The sequence below is a fragment of the Saccoglossus kowalevskii genome, chromosome 22, assembly GCF_978046115.1.
Source record: "Saccoglossus kowalevskii chromosome 22, keSacKowa6.1, whole genome shotgun sequence".
NCBI classification, from domain to species: domain Eukaryota; kingdom Metazoa; phylum Hemichordata; class Enteropneusta; family Harrimaniidae; genus Saccoglossus; species Saccoglossus kowalevskii.
The window spans coordinates 5,208,142-5,227,671 of record NC_140662.1 but is presented as its reverse complement, the minus strand read 5'-3'; the positions used below and the strand labels follow the sequence as shown (position 1 = coordinate 5,227,671).

Here is a 19,530-nt window from a genome sequence, read left to right as displayed (position 1 = left end):
CCAAATTTGAATCTGAATCTTGATGCTAATTTGACTCACAGAATGGATATTTTTGAAATGCTCTCTTGCTGTATAGATTATCTGTCATTTAGTGGTTTCTTGCCAACTGTCAGTTTTAATCAAATTTTACAATCCACATCTGGTTGGATAATATCCAATCTGATTAAAGTAAGATATTAGTTTGGAATTTTTTTTCGTATTCAATTATTTATTTTTCACGTTTTTATATATTTTAAGTTCTTATTTATTTGTTGGAAACTTTGTTAATTGTGAAAGTCCACAAGGTGACGATAGTTAAAAATAATACAAAATAAAATGTAGGTAGTAAAAAACAGCAAAACATTTCAAAATAATAACAATTTATAGTACAAATTAAATAACATTGCATAAGAAAAGAAAATAAAAATCATGCGATACAATTCATCAGATTCAGATCAGATTTGATAATATTGTAAACATTTTCATACTGATGAAAAATAAATTTGGGAAATGTTTTTGAATGAAAATTTGTCTACGACTGATTAACAAGTGTGGTTGATATATTAATGTACATGTATATGTGGGTGTCCGGATGTATAAAGTTGAATTATTACTTCTATTAAAAGAATGTTCCTGTAATAGTTACTTTCATCCTATACTGAGATGTACATGTATCCTGCTCCATATTGTCTTCTCACGTATAGGAATATGATACATTGCTGCTTGTGAAGAATGTGGGTTATTGTGAACAAGCTGTCATTTCCAAACTGCGTTCCAGTTTTCTGGAAGGACTGATATTTAAAAAAAAAATGATTTTGAAAATTTGTTTCTAATACTGAAAAATAATGTTCTGTGTGTGCAATAATTTGTCTGTACATTTCTAAAAATTGAAAATAAGATTTCAATGGAATAGGATTACAGCTATGATGTGGGCATTGTTATAAACACATGGCGTTGGGCTGAAATGGAGCTAAAATACCACCTCAATTACACATCCAAACCTTCTCCATATATCTGTATAAAGAGCTATAAATTGCCTGTCGCCTTATTGTCTTCAAATTACTGGTTATTTTATACATGACTGAATGTATATTTGTAAATTTTTCAAAAGTAATAATTTAGAAGGATATGTATATAATTTGTATTTTAAAAACATGCATTGCTGGACTTTATTTCCTACTACTGTATAAAAATAAGAGATACGTTAGTGTTTTACATAACTGGCATTTTATTGTGAGATATAGGAAGTTGTGTTGTAATGTCATCACGTACTGGATGATGAACTCGTACTGATACATTTGTTACATTTCTTCGAAAGATTGCAAGTTATTTGTGCGAACATGCTATCATTTTCAAACTGTGTCCGGATTTTATTCATTCTGTTTTTTAATCTGTCATATGCCTAAACAGTATTGGCTCTATTAGAAACGCATCTCAAAATGAAATGCACATAACTCAAAAATTGGATTTATTGTATGATGAATCCTTAAAACATGGCTTATTCTAACTGTAGACACACCAACATTATTCACATTTTATGTGCATTCCCTACTAATATGGCAAATACACTTCTGTGAAATGATTTATTAAGGCTGGAATTAAGCTGGAGACTTTTTGTATGGAAATTTTCAAAGATTTTTGATGAGTTGGATGTAAAATATAGGGAAAAAGGTATATTTGTAATATTTATTGTCAATGAATCCCTCTGTGAAAATAGCGACAATAAGGTAAATTCTAATGATAAAATAAGACATTTTTTGGTAAAAACAAAATAATGTTTGTGATATTGGAAACATATTTCTATTGCTATCAAATGCTGGCATTTCGGATGCCGTTTCTTTTAAAAAAGAGTACATTAATTTGTCTGTAGGATGGTGAAATTTAAATTGGATTAACATTTTAAGATGAAATAGGATTAACTGCTGTGATTGGAAAATCATTATATACACATGTCATTGAAAGCAGAAAATTCCACCTAAATGACATCATGGAGCTACTAATCATTTTTACATTATACTTACATAATATCTGCATGAAAAGTTATAAAAACATTTTCATAAGTTTTTTCCTGCTCTACCCTTCTTTACTTTCTATATGTGACTGCATGTTTTACAGTTAAGTTTCTAAGAAGTAATAATTGAGAAAGAAAAAGTGTTACTCTTTTGTATAAATCACCATTAAATTCTCTTAACTGATACACTATAACTATAATGTTTTTAAAGAGAGAAAGTTATGTCCAGCAAACTAACTATTTACGTCAGAGAAAATATTCAGTCTGACATTCTATAATTATCAGACTTGCCTAGAAGGTTTTTTCCCCCTTGAGGCCCTCTAGCTGACCCTTTAAATATCCTGGATCAGTTTATTTAAACATAACCATGAATGTAGAAAAGAAACAATAATTATGCAATGGGAGTATCTCCAAAAATTCAGATCCGTGATGGTTTGCACAAGTACAACATTTCAGAAATAAGTTTCTTAGATATATGTTCCCAGAATGTCGTTGAAAGTTCTCAAACTAGCCCACCCCCAAAAAGTGAATGACATGCCCCTGATTATGCCTTATGGAAATCCTTTCCTAGGCCCTTCGTTGGAACTTTATTTTACACTCAGCTGTTTCATACAGGTCATAGGCTGATCCTGGCATGACTAAAACCAAGTATATTTTTATGTTGGCTCAGTTTTTAGTTACAGCTTGTTTTGTGCTGTGGATAGCAGGATAGGCTTAGCTGAGAGAGTGTTATGACCTAGAATTCATTTTCATAGCTGGCTGTACATAACAGAGGTCTCATAGAAGAAGCTGAAGTTCGCTGTAAATATGTGATGTCCTGATTTAACAGTTGGAGACATAGCTGCTGTTTACTTTCAGTCTAGAACGTTGTGTTTTTTTTTTCTCCGTTCAATCTAAACTCTGGATTTTTTGTGTGACTAAAGTTTTTGAAAACAGCACCTAAAGGTATGTCAGAATTTTTTGGTAAGCGTTTCAGTAGATTTACTTTGATGGTGGGTTAGATAGAAGAATCTTCTTGCTCAGTCTTGTGATGTGAACTGTCAACAGTTGATCACTTCTGATGTCTGTAGATTTCAACTCTTGTCACAGATGTTTATATTATTATACCAGCAATGTTTTAATACAACTTGGAGTTTCCATGATGGAGATGTGAAGACTTTCAGAGTACACTTTTTACTATTCGGTTTAAAGTTCTGCATCTGAAAAGAAAGAATTTATTACTGTGCGGACTTATTTCCCAGCACTATGATAATACATTACAACGTGTAATGAGTTTTTAATTTTAAATTATTTTGACTTGGGTATGTGTCGTCGACATAATGTGTCCCTTAATTTCAAAGGCCAGATTCCTACTCCACACTGGTGACCTTTATATAGAAATTTAAAACAAACTACATCACAAATATTTGTATATCGCAAGAGTGTTTTTCTCATTAAAAAAAAAATACTAAACTTTTACAAACATTTTTGAATTTTAGAAGAATTCAGATTTGTGTCGCTGCTATTTACTTGTTTAGGATCTTTTCGTTTCTATGGTTTGCTGCTATTTACTTGTTTAGGATCTTTTCGTTTCTATGGTTTGCTGCTATTTACTTGTTTAGGATCTTTTCGTTTCTATGGTTTGCTTTAATCTGTATTTCACAGATTCAGACAATTTGTCAGGATTGGATGCATACTTGAGAAATTTCAGAATTTAAATTTTTTCATAACTTTAGAAATTTAGTATATATTTCCATCCACTAATACTGTATATCTTGTCTTTATATAATACATTGTTGCTTACGTTGTTCAGTTGACATCAATTTCTTCTCTCCCAAAGCTGCTAACCATTAGTTTTCTACAACAATTAGCGTACTTGCTCTATTTGTAGCGCATTCGCATGTAAATTACAGAGGTGTCTCTATGGTCAACATAAGTTATTGATTTTTTGGTTTGTATGTGATTCTATTGGAGATGTACTTCTAATAGATTTAATACAGTAAGCCTAGATCAACTAGAAAGTCTGAGTGACGTAATTGTCATTCAACCTTTCTTTTATGCACTTCTGTACCCTAAGAATTTTTTGTGAAGTGGTGTTGTCCCCTGTATTCACCTAAGTCACTTCACCAGCAGCTGTACCCACAGACAACTTTAAATACTAACAACAGTTCCAATTATGATCATTTTCTAAAGAAAAGCACTGACTACCACCTTGTTGTTTTTACATCTTGCTATCATGCATATCAGGTCAACTGGTTGGCTACTGTAATATTATTAGCGTGAGTGTCACAGCTGACTAATACATTTCTGGAATTGTTCTCATACTTGCGTTTTTCTAAGTCTCATATTTTCACCCACACACAAAGCGTTAAGTGACGTTGGCCAGATATTCCAGTACTTCTCAAGACTTTGTGTGGGCTTTCTAGATTGCTTTCTGCCAAATAAATAGAATAATCTGAATATTATATATACATTTTTAATATAAAGAATAACTTTTCACTTGCATACACAGAAGAATTTTGTCTTAGTAATGTTTAGCTCCAGGCGAAGTCTGTTAGAATCGTGTTAGAGATTCTCTAGGAACAGAAGTCAAGATTAAATTGTTTTTCTGAATGTCTTTAACATCATTATGCTATTTAAGATTCTGAAACAGTTAAAAACAACTGTTTAAGATGTACAGAAAGTTGAATGTTTTGTATAGAATGGGTTGAAAGGGTATGATAGTTGGTTAATTAGGGCTGGATGGGCAGGGCGACAGAGAAGGTTACTATGGTTACTGGATGGAGAAGACTATATCAGCTGTACACAACAGCAAAGTCGTGACTCTCCAATACAAAATTAGCCGATGTTTTGCAATATTGTGGAATACGTCAGCAGATCATGTCTCACTTCCATCAGTGAATAGGATGGACACACTCCAAGCTATTGCAAGTTGAAATGCTATCCATCTGTGCAGCCTTGACACATGACTAACTCCTGCAGTCAGTAAATCACAGGATAGGTTAGCATAGCTGTAAATGAACAAGTGTTGTGCAATACCATGTGTAGATCAATTGATAAGACTGATTTAAAACCTTGAAATGTGATAGGCCAGTCAATCAATCAAGATCAACAATGCTGCTTGAAGTCTTTGGGATCAAGGCAGTCTACTAAGGGATGCCTCTTCTACTGTTTGGTAGAGGTTTGCTTTAGTAACAATGTTGCTTGAAGTCTTTGGGATCCAAGCAGTCTACTGGGGGGGGGGGGGATTAATAACAATGCTGCTTGAAATCTTAGGGATCAACAGTTTCTTCAACAGTTTGTTGGGGGGGGGGGCATTAATTAGTATCAGTTAATTAGTATTGCTTGAATTGAAGTCTTGAAGATTCAGGCAGTCTACTAAAGGATGCCTCTTCTACTGTTTGGTAGAGGTTTGCTTCAGTAACAATACTGTTTGAAGTCATTGAGATCCAGGCAGTCTACTAAGGGCTGCCTCTTCTACTGTTTGGTAGAGGTTTGCTTCAGTAACAATACTGTTTGAAGTCATTGAGATCCAGGCAGTCTACTAAGGGCTGCCTCTTCTACTGTTTGGTAGAGGTTTGCTTCAGTAACAATACTGTTTGAAGTCATTGAGATCCAGGCAGTCTACTAAGGGCTGCCTCTTCTAGTGTTTGGTAGAGGTTTGCTTCAGTAACAATACTGTTTGAAGTCTTTGGAATCCAGGTAGTCTACTAAGGGATGCCACTATGGGGGATAGGGTGGGGATTAGTTACAATGCTGCTTGAAATCTTAGGGACCAACAGTTTCTTCAACAATTTGTTGGAGGGGGGGGGGTTAATTAGTATCATTGTTGCTTGAGTTGAAGTCTTAAGGATCCAGTCAGTCCACTAAGGGGTGCCTCTTCAACTTTTTTGGGAGGGCATCATCAAAAATTGCTTCTTGATATTTTATTGATTGATAGAGATGGAATACTGGGGGAAGCTTCTTCTGGGGGAGGGAGATTCAATATCAACTTTTGCTTCTAAATATCGTATGGATCAGTAGAGTTAGAAAACTAAGGAATGTGTGGATTGGCATTTCTATGCTTGACAATACTCGTTCAACTCTTTTTAACAAGAACCTCTATTGAATTCTTAAACTCTAAATATATCGTTATTTATCTGACAGGTAGTTGTACTATTATAGGTAATGTAATCGATGTGTTACAAAGGCAAGTCCCACAATATGTCAAAATTAAAACAAATTTGCAGTGATAACGCAAAATACCAGTAACTAGCTTGAACCCGTTCAAAGTAAATGTCGCTTTAAATCTATAAAAGAAATGTATTTGTCCAAATAGGGCTGAGCACGATATGGAAAATTATTGCATTGCTGGCTCATTTGGTTTCTCATAGCAATACAAGACCTGGCAACACATAGTACTGAATGACCAATTGAAGATTGATTAAATGTCATTTTGATCAAAACAAATAGTAAGTCAATTTGGCTCAAGTATGTCTAGGTCAAGAACTTGGATTTGATAATGTCCAGGTTGGTAGATGGAATACTGACGGATGATTAGTTATTCGTAAGTTATTTTATGGATATTTAAATGAAAAGACTGATTACAACAAAACGGTTTAAATATTAATAATTTTGAGTGCTGGCCTATTTTAAGGAAATATGGGTATTATAACATGCATTGATCCACTTGGAATTATATTTCTGATTTACTGTATCTGCAGAATATTGCCATATGTATCCTTCAACACTATTTTAACACTCATGAGATATACAAATGTATATGATATTCTACAAATAGTTTGATTTCTAAAACAGTCTCTGGCTCCCTAAGGCTTTTGGTATTTGAGTCATTTTGTTACATGATTGAATCGGACGCAGCACAGTTAAGATTATATATGCAAGTCAAAGGTGTGTAATCTACATGTACGTCGATCCTCATTGTAAAGATTGCATGCTGGGTAATGGACCAGATTTGATGCCGATTTTGCGCTACACCCCAGATATTACTCTACACACTGAGCATTACTCCATGCACCAGACATTATTCCATGCACCGGACATTACTCCATGCACTGGACATTACTCCATGCACTGGACATTACTCAATGCATCAGACATTACTCCATGCGCCAGACATTATTCCATGCACTGGACATTATTCCATGCACTGGACATTATTCCATGCACTGGACATTACTCCATGCACTGGACATTACTCAATGCATCAGACATTACTCCATGCGCCAGACATTATTCCATGCACTGGACATTATTCCATGCACTGGACATTATTCCATGCACCGGACATTACTCCATGCACTGGACATTACTCCATGTACCAGATATTACTCAATGCACCAGACATTACTCCATGCGCCAGACATTACTCTACACCCCGGACATTACTCTACACCCCGGACATTACTCTACACCCCGAACATTACTCTACACCCCGGACATTACTCTACACACCGGACATTACTCTACACACCGGACATTACTCTACACACCGGACATTACTCTACACACCAGACATTACTCTACACACCAGACATTACTCTACACACCAGACATTACTCCATGCACCGGACATTAGTCCATGCCCCACCATTTCTCCATACTCCGGACATTTCTCCATGCACCATACATTACTCCCTGAGATCACTTATTATTATAATCAGTTATTTTCCTTTTAATCCCAATTGACCAATTTAATTGGCTTTACATTCCACTATTTATATTGTATTACTTGTTTGGCATCTAATTTTGTAATTCAGAAATCCCCTCTGGAGACTATAAATGAAAAGTTATAAATCTCAGCTGTTAATTCTTGTGTACTTCCAGGATGTAGGCTATTTATAGCAAATTTGAAAAATTTGGTGGTTTAAAAGAGTTTACGTCATTCTATAATCAACCCATCAATTTTTTTTCAAGGTTATAATCAGTGATTTCCCACTTTTTGCATCTTTCTGTAGATTTCGCATTTTAATCACACCATATTCCTGATTCAATTCAACATGTTTAATTAATAAGGGTACACTGTATGAAATGACACTACATGTTTTCTTTCGATACGTTCATCGTAGCAATTCATATATTCAAAATAATGAGCAAATGAAAATAAGATTCAATGAAAATTTAGAGACTGGAATCCTACGTTTTTTTTTAAAGGTTTTCTTCAGCTGTGCAGTGGGAATTCTTTCGTAATGAGTGATAGGATTGTGATGAACTTAATATACAGCAGTTCATTGACAAAAGCCCAGCGGCTAATTCTATTTTTCCCTGCACGATTTTTTTTCCAAAATTAGTCCTACTGTTACCAATTGCTTTGTTCCGGTGTATTTTTAGCCATTATATGGGAATGTCTCTTCCCTCATCCACGTCACTTTCTGTATACCAAGTTAAACCTTCCTTGGTATCTTCGGAATGTAACATGTAATGATATTCCTGGTTCCTTATATGTCTTCACTTAAGCCTTGCTGTGGATACTTTGGACTCAGGCCTGCTGTCTCCCTCTATGGGGCCCCTGTATCATGGAATCGTATTTCAAGTTGTTATGGAACTCCTAAAATTAAAGTTGTTGTGTATAGCCTCCTAGTCAGCGCCACATGTTGGGTGGATGATTTCCTTTAATAGACACTGATATGTATATATATATACCACTGTTTGTTGTATTGTTAACTCATGGAAATAACGATACCCAAAAATATAGGTGCGAAATCAGCTGTTAGACCTGTGGATATACAGGTACTGATAAACTATTCAAGTCAAGGAAAAATTCATAAAATTTTAGATTCCATATATAAAATGAATTTATGAGTTTATCGTGGGAAACGATATTATGTATCAGTAAAATTTGTTATGTAATGTGTTTTCCAGACTCAAGCATCGTCAATGTTGTTATGGTTATATTCTATATGACTGAAATAACTTTTTTTTTTTTATTTTATTTGCCACATAAATACTACCAACTTTTATTTTGTATGAATTATTGTAAATTTATTGTTATGAATTTAATGAAGTAATGAATGCTTTTCTTGTGTCTTACAGGTAATGACTACCTGTGTGCCGCCAGTTAATTATGAGTTGGTAAGTACAAACATTATTTATAATTCCTTTGGGCGCCAAATTATTTCTTGCTTAAAATAAGGCAATTTTTTTCACGTCTGAATTTGTATAAATTGGTTCACATTTTCTGTAATTTTTACTGAATTTAAATTTTGATTTTCGACCTAAAAACATAAATGTGATGTCGCTTCAAGTTTTTGATCAAAAAAGTTGAAATTTTTGTCAATATTTTTTGTGAAATGGGACCATTTTGTGATTGGTTTGTGAAGTTGTCTTTGGTGCTCAGTGTTAATAATAATCAAGTCACACTGGCATTGTCATACAGTGAGAAAAACAAGTTATTGATTTTTTGGTATCTTGATCTCTGATGTATCTGGCTACCATGATGTCCTGTTGTCCTGATGTCCTGTTTCTCTTGTAATCATGCATAAAAAAATTAAAGACATGTAAAACCAACCTGGCTTATTTGTCCCAGCAAGCAAAACTTACGAAAATGTCTCTCAAGATACTAAATGTGGAAGCATTGGATAAAGTTAAATCACATTTGTGAGTTTTGAAAATGAATACTTAGCAAAAGAATCTCTTGTAGGGAAAAATTATGATTATATCCGAGCACAGTCCATCTATTATAGATACATTTGTGTAGAGAGGGACTGTGGTCCGAGTAATGATTTAGGAATTAACTCGCGCATAAAAGAAAGTCAGGAGGGATATTCTGTCATATTTAAAGTCTTCAGTAAACAAAATACTACATGGTGAAGTAGGGAAACAGCTGGTGTGCTTCCCACTGTCAGTTTTTGTTAGTTTCCATTTAATGGTTTTGCTATTTCCAAGCACATGGATTTACCTGTATTCAGATACTGGTGGGTTAATATGGTTTATAATTTAATGACTAATTCCAGGTGGTGATGATGAGTTTAAGATAGACCACAGTCATGTGCCAGGATATGTACTTGACCTGAATGATTATTAACTCTCTCTGTCTCATCTGACATCTCATTGCATAGTTAGCGAATACTTGACCTGAATATTTGGCAGCAATTTCATTAGATTGGAATGACAGTATGGTTTCATATCCTGAAAACAAAATTGCACAACCTGCTTTGGAATCTTGTGGTGGTTGAATATGTGCAGCATCATTGATTACTCTGTAGTGCATCTGCTTACGTAAATAACAAATAAAATAATGACCCAATATATAATAAATCTAATTTTAATCTAATTTTAGCTTCTATTAGTGATTCTCCTCTATTAGAGCAAACATGTCTGTTTTTCAATGGCATCAGAATGTGGCACATTGTTAATTACAAATATCGTACTGTAAAATACTTTATTTTAGCTGGAATTAATTTTCACTGAAAATACTTTTTGGGTGTTTTGTGTGGAATTTATTTTCAAAAAAGGTATATTCGCTTGATTTTATTTTCATTGAATCATTTCTTTAGCAAAAATTAATTCTTAACGAAAATAAAGTATTTCACAGTATTTACTCTTTATACAATGTAGTAGCGAATAAGCTGAAATAAACGTTTGTCTTTTCATTCAAAATTCAAAGATATTGTCTAAATGAGATAAACCTTAATTTTCCTTAAAAGTGTTCTAATAATAAGATGGCTACATGTATATCAAAAAGCAATAAAATGCACAACTCATTTCATATTTAATTTTTCACTGTGCTTTATAATAAAGACTTTTCTACTGCAAAACCATTTATTTTCACTGACATTTTACTATTTTGATGTTTTGAGCGAAATCACTACATTTTATTTCATGAATTTGTCAAGGATTCCCACATACAATGAGTTCTATTGTTATTTTACATGTTCATGTAAATTTAATTTAGTGTATTTTACTTATCAGCGAAAATAGCGAAATTAAAACCCAGTGAATAATTAATGCATGTACAGTACTTACTCATAGGTCTGAAAGTATTGCAGATGAAAATACTTTCAACAGTATCGTCTTTGCTTTCGTCAAAAAATTGATGTTTTGGATATTATTTTAAGTACTGTAACTTCACATTGGTTCATTTATGCTAACATTGTCTACTGTTATTGCTTCTGTTAGCGCAAATATAGTATTAAAATATCATAGTTGTCACATTTCAACTTTCAAGTAAACAATGTGACAAATGGAACCAATTTTGACACAATACAGTGTCTTTAATTCAATGTTAGAATTGGTATAAAAAAAAGTTTATATTCCTTTCTCCCTCTATCCATATGTTGGGATGACTCAGCCATCTATTATGTTAACATATACTTGCTTACAAAAATATATGAACCATCTTGACTGTGTCAGACTTTTCTTGTCATCATTAACCAGTAACCTAATATTCAATACTTGCAGCCAGTTGTCATAGAAATATAAAAAGTGATAAATATCACATGGTATTAATAACGTGGGATTAGGATTACAGATTTATGTTTAAATGGATTTGTTTAATGACAGTGATAATCTTGATGGATTATAAGTAAATAGCAAGTTTGTTTTTTTCCACTTTTCATCATCTTCATCTTTTCTCGCATTCCTTAATTTAGTCTTGTTCTTTTCCCTGCTACCCTTATTTTTCTCTGTGTTTAGCTTGCAATTTTTTTTCAAACACCTCCCATGCTTTCAAATGGATGGTCTCCTTATTGTACTCCTAGTGCAACATAGACGTTTGCTTCATCTTTATAAATATGTATAAATTTCAATAGTAGTTGAATCAAACCAGAAAATCTCTGACCACAGAGTGCAATATATCATTCAAATGTTATTCAATTGGCCAATAAAAACATCTCGATTCAGTTTCTATTATGAAATTTATAAAAATAAAGGGAATACCTTTGTTGCACCGAGAGTAGAAAACTTAAATAGTGTATCTAGGTTTACTTGAGGGTGGTGTGTAGAGGTCAAAGTTCATACTGTACAAAGTAGGCTGTATCTTGAGATCTGTCAGTGGACATGGTTCAACTGTTGCCCTATGTTAGAACACTGAGTTGTTAACCATACATACAAGCCTCTCACAAGTCTTTGGAACCCTTGAAGTGTTTCTTCTAAAGCTAAGGTTTCGCTCTAATCAATAATTTGTAATCTGACCCATGAATAGTCTTGGGAACATCAACGATTGACCTGCGTTTTCTTCAACGAAAACACTTTTGATTTTGAGTTCTGGAGGTACATGTAGTCTTGCATGTTTTCAGGTGAGTGTGAAGTAAAAAAAGATTTTGTTTTTCATCATTTGCTCAAACTTGTATGAACCTCTCGGGAGTTGACAGTTTCATTTAACTTGTGTTGTTTTTTTTAAGAATATTGCTTGTTTTCTGAATTGATCTATATTTATTCATTTTTCATTTCAGTGGCGGCCATTTTTCAATAGTTTAGGATAAAGCCAGGGGTTAATATAAACAGACTTTGAACAGAATTAAAATAATTATTTATCCTACTCAAATGGAAATTCATTTAATAGTTTAAAAAGTAGATGTAGTATGGTGAAACTAAACTGTGTAACCAGCTTGCAAAAATAAATTTGTTTTTGGTTTTTTGTCATGATGGATATGACCTTGTTTATGGCATTTTTACTTCCACTGGAATTGACTTTTGTTCAGTTGCCCCAATATAAAAAATCTGCAACATTTGATCGGTTGTAAAGCTTCCTTGGAATGCTCTTGTTGGTTTTGTTGACAACTTGGTCAAGTTCTTGTTTTGGAAGTTATCGCTAATGCCCGTCTTGCTTTCTAAAGTCAATGGCCCTTCAGTTGCTTTCAATGGTGTCCTGGAGCCAAAGAACATTTCATGTGACGACAATATTAAAACTTTGAAATATTAACATTGAAATATTATTGCAGTGTGACATTTATAGAATTTTATAGTTAAACAAAATTTCAAAACTTTTAGAGTATTTCTGTGCCTGTACCTTTTCACCACCAGACTTTCTCGCCCAATGTTTTCTGCACTTTTTTCTTGTATTCTTCAAAATTTCTGGAAATTAACTTTCATTTTAGAGCCAACAGACAAAATTTTAGTCAATTTTCAGTTTTACAGAAAAATTTGCCTATTTTTTCAAAAATCTTCTGAAGGAAATTGCAGACTATAAAAGGGACTATTTTGTGATGAAAAGAGAACTGGTGGTGAAAAGGTTAACATGTAACACATATACTTGCAACACAAATGTATAATGTAGATAAAAGCAGATCTGAGCTATTCATGGTGACAGATAATCAACTTGCATTCCTTTTAAGGATATGTAAATTTTCCTGTCAATTAGTTCCACTTGCATCATTGCATGTGTTCTTGTGGTGTTGCTGAAAATTGTAAAGTCTTATAAAATGGGACATACTGCAAACCATGAAATTTTTACCATTTTAGTATTTTATGGCATTTGTGCAGAAAAATTTTCTTGAAAGTCAATGACACTAAGTAAATTTTCATGATTTTCAGTGACTTACAAAATTCACAAAAATTTGTATGAATTTCACAAGTCATATTGTGTGGCAGTGTTTCACTGGTAGCTTCCGTGAAATGTTTTCCTCACAAATGGCCCTAAATAACCTAAAATTAAAATTCAGTGAAAACATATATTCTTAAGGGTGCTTGAAATACTTTAGTGGAATTCCATGTTATAAAACATGGCATGTTAATTCTCTACTACCATAGTTGAAACTTCAAAAACAAACTGACAATCAGATGTCTGAGCTTTCACTCTGATGATGTACATTGTAGTTCTGATCTTTTTTGAAGTATTACCTCCCCCCCCCCAAAAAAAAAAATATGTGTTACATGTATTGAATCGCAGCTTTTCAACTCTCTCCATTGATTCAATTTCATTAAAATTGTTGTGATTGACATTGAGTAATAGCTGAAAACATGACATTGCAGTGACTGTTTAATTTTCTATTGCACTGTTTATGCATTGTTGTCAGAAACTGTTTTGAAAAACTGCTTGAAAGCTTGTGTGTGTGTGGGGGGGGGGGGTTCTGATTAAATTGCTGCTATGCTTTTGAATTGTATTTCCCTACAATATAAACTCTTGGCATCGTTTTAATTCGTAAAGTAAGCACTGACCGCTAATTGAGTTATATCGTTTACACAATAATGCATGCAAAGACCCGCTGGTGTCAATTGAGCTGCACAGATTGTCCAAAAGAAAATAAAAAAAAGGGATTGAAACTAGACCTTAAATTGCTTGGGTTTCTCTCATTCGTTTAAAGAAATCAACACTAGTAAAGTAATGTACCGTGAAGCTTGTTTTGAAAAGTAATTGCTGAAATTGCGCTTCTCCCTGTTGAGGAATCCAGTAAAATGGTTGGCCGCAAAGCCTGTATTTTTTTTGTGATGGAATGTACCTGATTATGTTCAATCAGATGTTTTGCTTTGGATACGGTTTGGAAATTGAGAAGGAAATTCTATATAGTTAGTAATACCAACCCAAAACACTGGCTCGATGATTGTGATGATTTACCTCTTGCTTGACACAAGTCTTGTTGTGATGCTTATTACTGGTCACTTTGCTTAAACCATTAAGTTTAATACATTTGCTGAGTTGACCACTTCAGTACATCAATCCTATTGCCATGGTGATAAGTAGCTTCATGGATGGCATCATTTTAGGTGAAATTTGATGTAAAAAGTGTGTGTTAAATTTGATGACCATGATTCAAATTCAACTTTGTGTTGTAGTTTTACAGAGTATACATGTATTTGTCATAGGTAACTTGTTCCATTTTCTGTTCAATGATGAATTTTTTCCATTTCCAATGTGTGCTTTCACAACTCTTCCCACAATGCATCATGATCAGCAATAGTTTGTGATTTTCATTCTAATTTTGAAGCCAATTAGCATAGCTTGTTTTTAGGTCCATTTGTTTCACCATTAACAAATGAATAAATGTGAATTTTCTGTCTGTAAATTATTATGTTAATATTGTGTGGAAAATAAAAAAAAATGAATATCAATTTGTTACATTTTTGAAAAAAAAAATGTATTTATTTATTCAAAAGTACATGTGCTATTCACACCATATGACCTCATGGTTTTCCTGTGTTTTACTGATTTGTATACCTTGGAGAATGGGGAATAGTCCACTGTTTATAATACTTTTTTCAACCCCCCTTTTTTCAAATGTACTAGCCCACTATTTCCAATGATTTTCTTATCCCAAGAATGGATGCTTTTGCAGTGGTGTTTTCCTGCTTATAATACTACTAATTTGCATGTATCCTGTCATACCAGCGTAGTCCGCCTGAAACTAACCAGATGTAATACTAACTCTTATTATTTTGGCTTTATTTTAATAGCCAAGTAATGAACGGCTTGCCAAGCATGGTTATCTAAGAATGGTGAGTTTTATATTGTTTGCATGAAATTTAATTTTTACTTTAATTATTATTTGCGAACACAGTATTTTATCTAATTCAATGGGGACTACGATGTTTGTTTTCAGGGCATTTTATTTTACTAACTTCCGTAACTAATTTACCAAATTTTCAGAGTTGCCAAGCAAAGGTCATTATATGGTTGTTTTTTTTGTAAAACCAATTAGACAATAAATTAAACAAACATTTGTTATAATTTTATTCATTGTTTTTTTATGTTCACAGCAGACTAACCCGACAGTACAGAAAGACGTCATGACACACCCGCAGCAGAAACTTCCCTCGTAAGTAACTGTCAAGTTTACTTTCCTGCACCTATATCGAAGTAGATTTCACAAAAGGATTTTGTTTTGTTAAATGAAAATGTAAAAAAGAAAAAATGCAATTGATATTTTTAGTTTTTTGTTTGTTTTCTAACAAACACAAAATAATAATGGTTCATAAACTTTCTTAGTAGGAGAGAAAATGAAGACTCTGTGCAACTTGATATTATTTACATAACTGATCGAATAATTGGTGAGTAGCATGATCATTTAATAGCAATTTAATAATTTCGTTATTTACTGTAAATGCATTAATTATTCACTGGTTTTTATTTTTGCTATTTTCGTTGATAAGTAAAATACACTAAATTTAATTCATGTGAATATGTGCAATAGCACTGGAACTCAGTTCATAAGTTTAAAACTCGGTGAAATTGCTCAAAATATCAAAATAGTGAAAGTAAATGCCAGTGAGAATAAATGGTTTTGCAGTACTGGTGTGGGACCAACATTTGATAATGTCTCTTTATCCTTGCATATTAAAATATTTTGAGTTGAAACTCATAGTTTATCTTTATTATATGTAGTACAACACCTCATGTCAAGTTTTGAACTTGAATTTTCTAGTTTTTCGTTTTTGTTTGTGCTTTTTTGAGGCAGATTGAGTAAGCATGAGTGATGATAGTGGCCATGTGATTAAAACTGACCAATAAGATAGCTGATCTAGAATGAATAATCCTTGCCTGGAATCATGTGATTGAAATGAACCAATAAGAGTATTGAGCAGTTGTCATGTGATTGGAACTGACCAATCAGATCATGTAATAAATCTTAATTTCTTCACAGCCTTATCCTTTCCAGCTAGTGGTCATGAATTGCTTTATAGGAATAACTTAAAAGATGCAGCTAGAACTTTAAAAAACAGACATCAAGAAAAATATCTTGTTATAAATTTATCGAAAAAAAGATGTGATCTTGTGAAATTAAATAATCAGGTAAGTTTGATCAGATTGTGCCCCTTCATTCTGCATGATTACCACTCATTATTTGTGACATTTTGGAATGACCTTAATGTTGTTCTGTGTGAGGGAGAAACCATTCATTGAAAATAGGTATGTATGAGTGTATTCTGGAGATTGGTGATGGGTGGTGGTTGTTTCTACCTAAGTTTCCATGTACCTGTTTCCAAACAGCACCAAATCATTGTCTTCAGTTTTTTTTGAAATCCTGATCTGTAGATCTCGTCTACTGTTATCTAACAAAATTATTTTGACTCCTTAGGTACTTGATTTGGGATGGCCAGACCACCTAGCTCCTCCATTAGAAAAACTGTGTAGTACCTGTAAAGCCATAGAATCATGGCTGTCAATGGACCCACATAATGTAGTTGTTCTACATACAAAGGTAAAATTAAATACTATAGAATACTTTGTTTTCGCTTGGAATTGATTGATGATTCCGTGAAAATAAAATCCAGCGAATATACTTTTTTTTTTATATTTCACATTAAACTCATCAAAAATCAGTGAAATTTCATACAAAACGCCCAAAAAACCTTTTTCAGCGAAAATGAATTCAAGTGAAAATAAAGTATTCCACAGTATACAGAGTAGTTTTAGTTATTTTGTTTGTCAAAGTTTGAAGGTGACAATGCTTTAATATATATGCACTGATATATGTTATTTCTCTTAAAAGATGCTACATGTAAAATAGCAAGGTGATTGGTTAAAGGGTGGTATACGTCACGCCAAGCATGTTGGACATTTGTGTTGATAAACATTGATCATGAGTACGAGTTTTGACCTGGGCACACTTGCACAAATTACTCCCAGCAACTTTTTTGATACCTTCCAATCACCCCAAATAAAATACCTAATTATACATGTAGCTAGGTAACCTCTTAGTTTGTACTCGTTGGTGTGCGAAACAGTCAAAAACGACATCTGTGTTTATATGAGACCCATATCTCACATTCATGAAATACACATCCCCCAAATTTTTTATCACTAAAAATCAAAAAAGACTGCCAAACCATGTGACTATGGCCATGCATATTATGTACAAAATATCAAGTTGATTGCTTGAAGCATTCATGATAAACAAATGAGCAAACTTTTGGTCATTTTTGTTTAAAATCAAAAATGACATTGCAATCACGCGACTAACTTAAATTATTTGTTTTACTGTCTGATGAAGTTTTGATGCAACATGATAAATTTCAAGAAACAGGATAACTGAGGCGTCATTAAAAAAACTTCTTCCTATTCAGAAAAAATCCAATTTGGCAGTCAAAACATATGATAAACTGCAAAAAGGTCAACGATAGTGTGCTTTAACATAGATGCTAAAAAATATCTGTTCATTAGTTCAAAAGAAGATTTTTAAGTCATGTGAACGTTAAAGTTTTCATTTGTGAAATACAAATGTAGGTAACAAATATCCCAATAAAGTAAACAAAAAGTTGAGAATTCCTAGACCCACAGAATGTGTACAAAAATGATATTCCGATTTAACTTCTATCTAATGTGGTTACCGAACCAAAATCAAAATCAAAATTCTGAAAGTCGAGCATATCACATTCCTTCCAGCAGTTTTCTCAAGACAGCTTGTTGAAAAAAGGCGGAGGAAGAAAAAACAAAATTAAATAAACCCATGATGACTTGAATCCAAAATACAAGCATGCCCTCCATCCCTTACAAAAAAATTGTTTTCAAAATAGAGAGGATTAGGTTCATTATCTCGTCATCCTATCCTTGTATCCAGTGACTATGATGCCTGTCAGTTGGCAGAGGTTGCTTCCAAGAAACAAAAGTATTTCATTTGTTCTATATTGATGACAAAATGATGTTGGATGTCACATTGCTATAGCAACTGTTACCTTGGGAACACAGAACTTAGTATGTCATATAAAGGTCAAAGTGATATCTTTTCCAGATGTTTCTCAGTCTGTTGATTAAATGTTTGTTTAATAGAAAATTCAAAATATTGATTTGGGACTTAAAATAAATGATGTTTGTTTGACTTTTGTCTCTTGCAGGGAGGTCTTGGTAGACTAGGCGTTGTCATAGCAGCATATATGCAGTACATTATAATTTGCAATGGGTGAGTACAGGGTCAGGGGTCAGAGGTTAGGGGCAATGGTCTCTCAGCCCATCTTCTACCGGTATATGTTATTGCATTGTCATTGTCTGTGACTGTTTTTCGATGGAAGTTCAATGAGAGTTGACATTTCTGGTTCTCACAACCAAAACAGCCTTCATCAATGTTTCACATTCACCCTAACCTTAATGTATCTGACTGTGTGTCCTGATTGTATCCTTTATTTTATTTTATAGTACATGCTCCTGTTTTATTGATGTATTATAGTGCATGCTTCTTGTTAAGTACTGTAGCCATGTCCAACACTGCTCAGAGTTGAATAAACTAGGATTAGAAAAATTAATTTTATTTTTAATTTCTTTGACAGCAATGGAAATCAGAACACCGAGAGATTCAATTTGAAACGTTTCTTTGATGAGAAATTATTTTCTGCAACAGAGTCATCTCAAATGAGATATGTGAATTATTTTTCGGGATTGTTGTCAGGAGCGATACAAATCAATAATGCGCCACTTTATCTACATTATCTTGTACTACATGGAGTCCCTAACTTTGATGCAAAAGGAGGTATGTAATATTGGCCTAACCATACCATAATCTGCTATTTGCCTAACTATACAATATCATTTGATTGTATTCACCTAACTTTGCAATATCATAATCATGCTATTCACCTAACTTTGCAATATCATAATCATGCTACACATAACTTTGTCATATTATTATCATGCTATTCACTTTGCCAAAACCATAATCAATTTATTTTATCATTGTGGTGTATGTGTGGTACAT

General features: G+C 33.3%; 1 protein-coding gene across 8 annotated transcripts in view; it reads left to right on the top strand.

Annotated features, from left to right (window-relative positions):
• The window catches only part of LOC100370078 (tensin-1-like), a 144,738-nt gene that overhangs the window by 92,942 nt on the left and 32,266 nt on the right, over window positions 1-19,530 (top strand). For 3 of the 8 annotated variants that reach the window (XM_085495525.1, XM_085495526.1, XM_085495520.1), the window contains exons 4-11: window positions 9,002-9,040; window positions 15,299-15,340; window positions 15,602-15,660; window positions 15,831-15,892; window positions 16,486-16,634; window positions 16,921-17,043; window positions 18,677-18,741; window positions 19,106-19,305. In XM_085495525.1, coding sequence (XP_085351651.1) covers window positions 9,002-9,040; window positions 15,299-15,340; window positions 15,602-15,660; window positions 15,831-15,892; window positions 16,486-16,634; window positions 16,921-17,043; window positions 18,677-18,741; window positions 19,106-19,305 — 739 coding nt within the window. The remainder of the gene's footprint in view (window positions 1-9,001; window positions 9,041-15,298; window positions 15,341-15,601; window positions 15,661-15,830; window positions 15,893-16,485; window positions 16,635-16,920; window positions 17,044-18,676; window positions 18,742-19,105; window positions 19,306-19,530) is intronic. The other 5 variants (XM_078011753.2, XM_085495524.1, XM_085495522.1 and 2 more) reach the window with 5 other exon arrangements.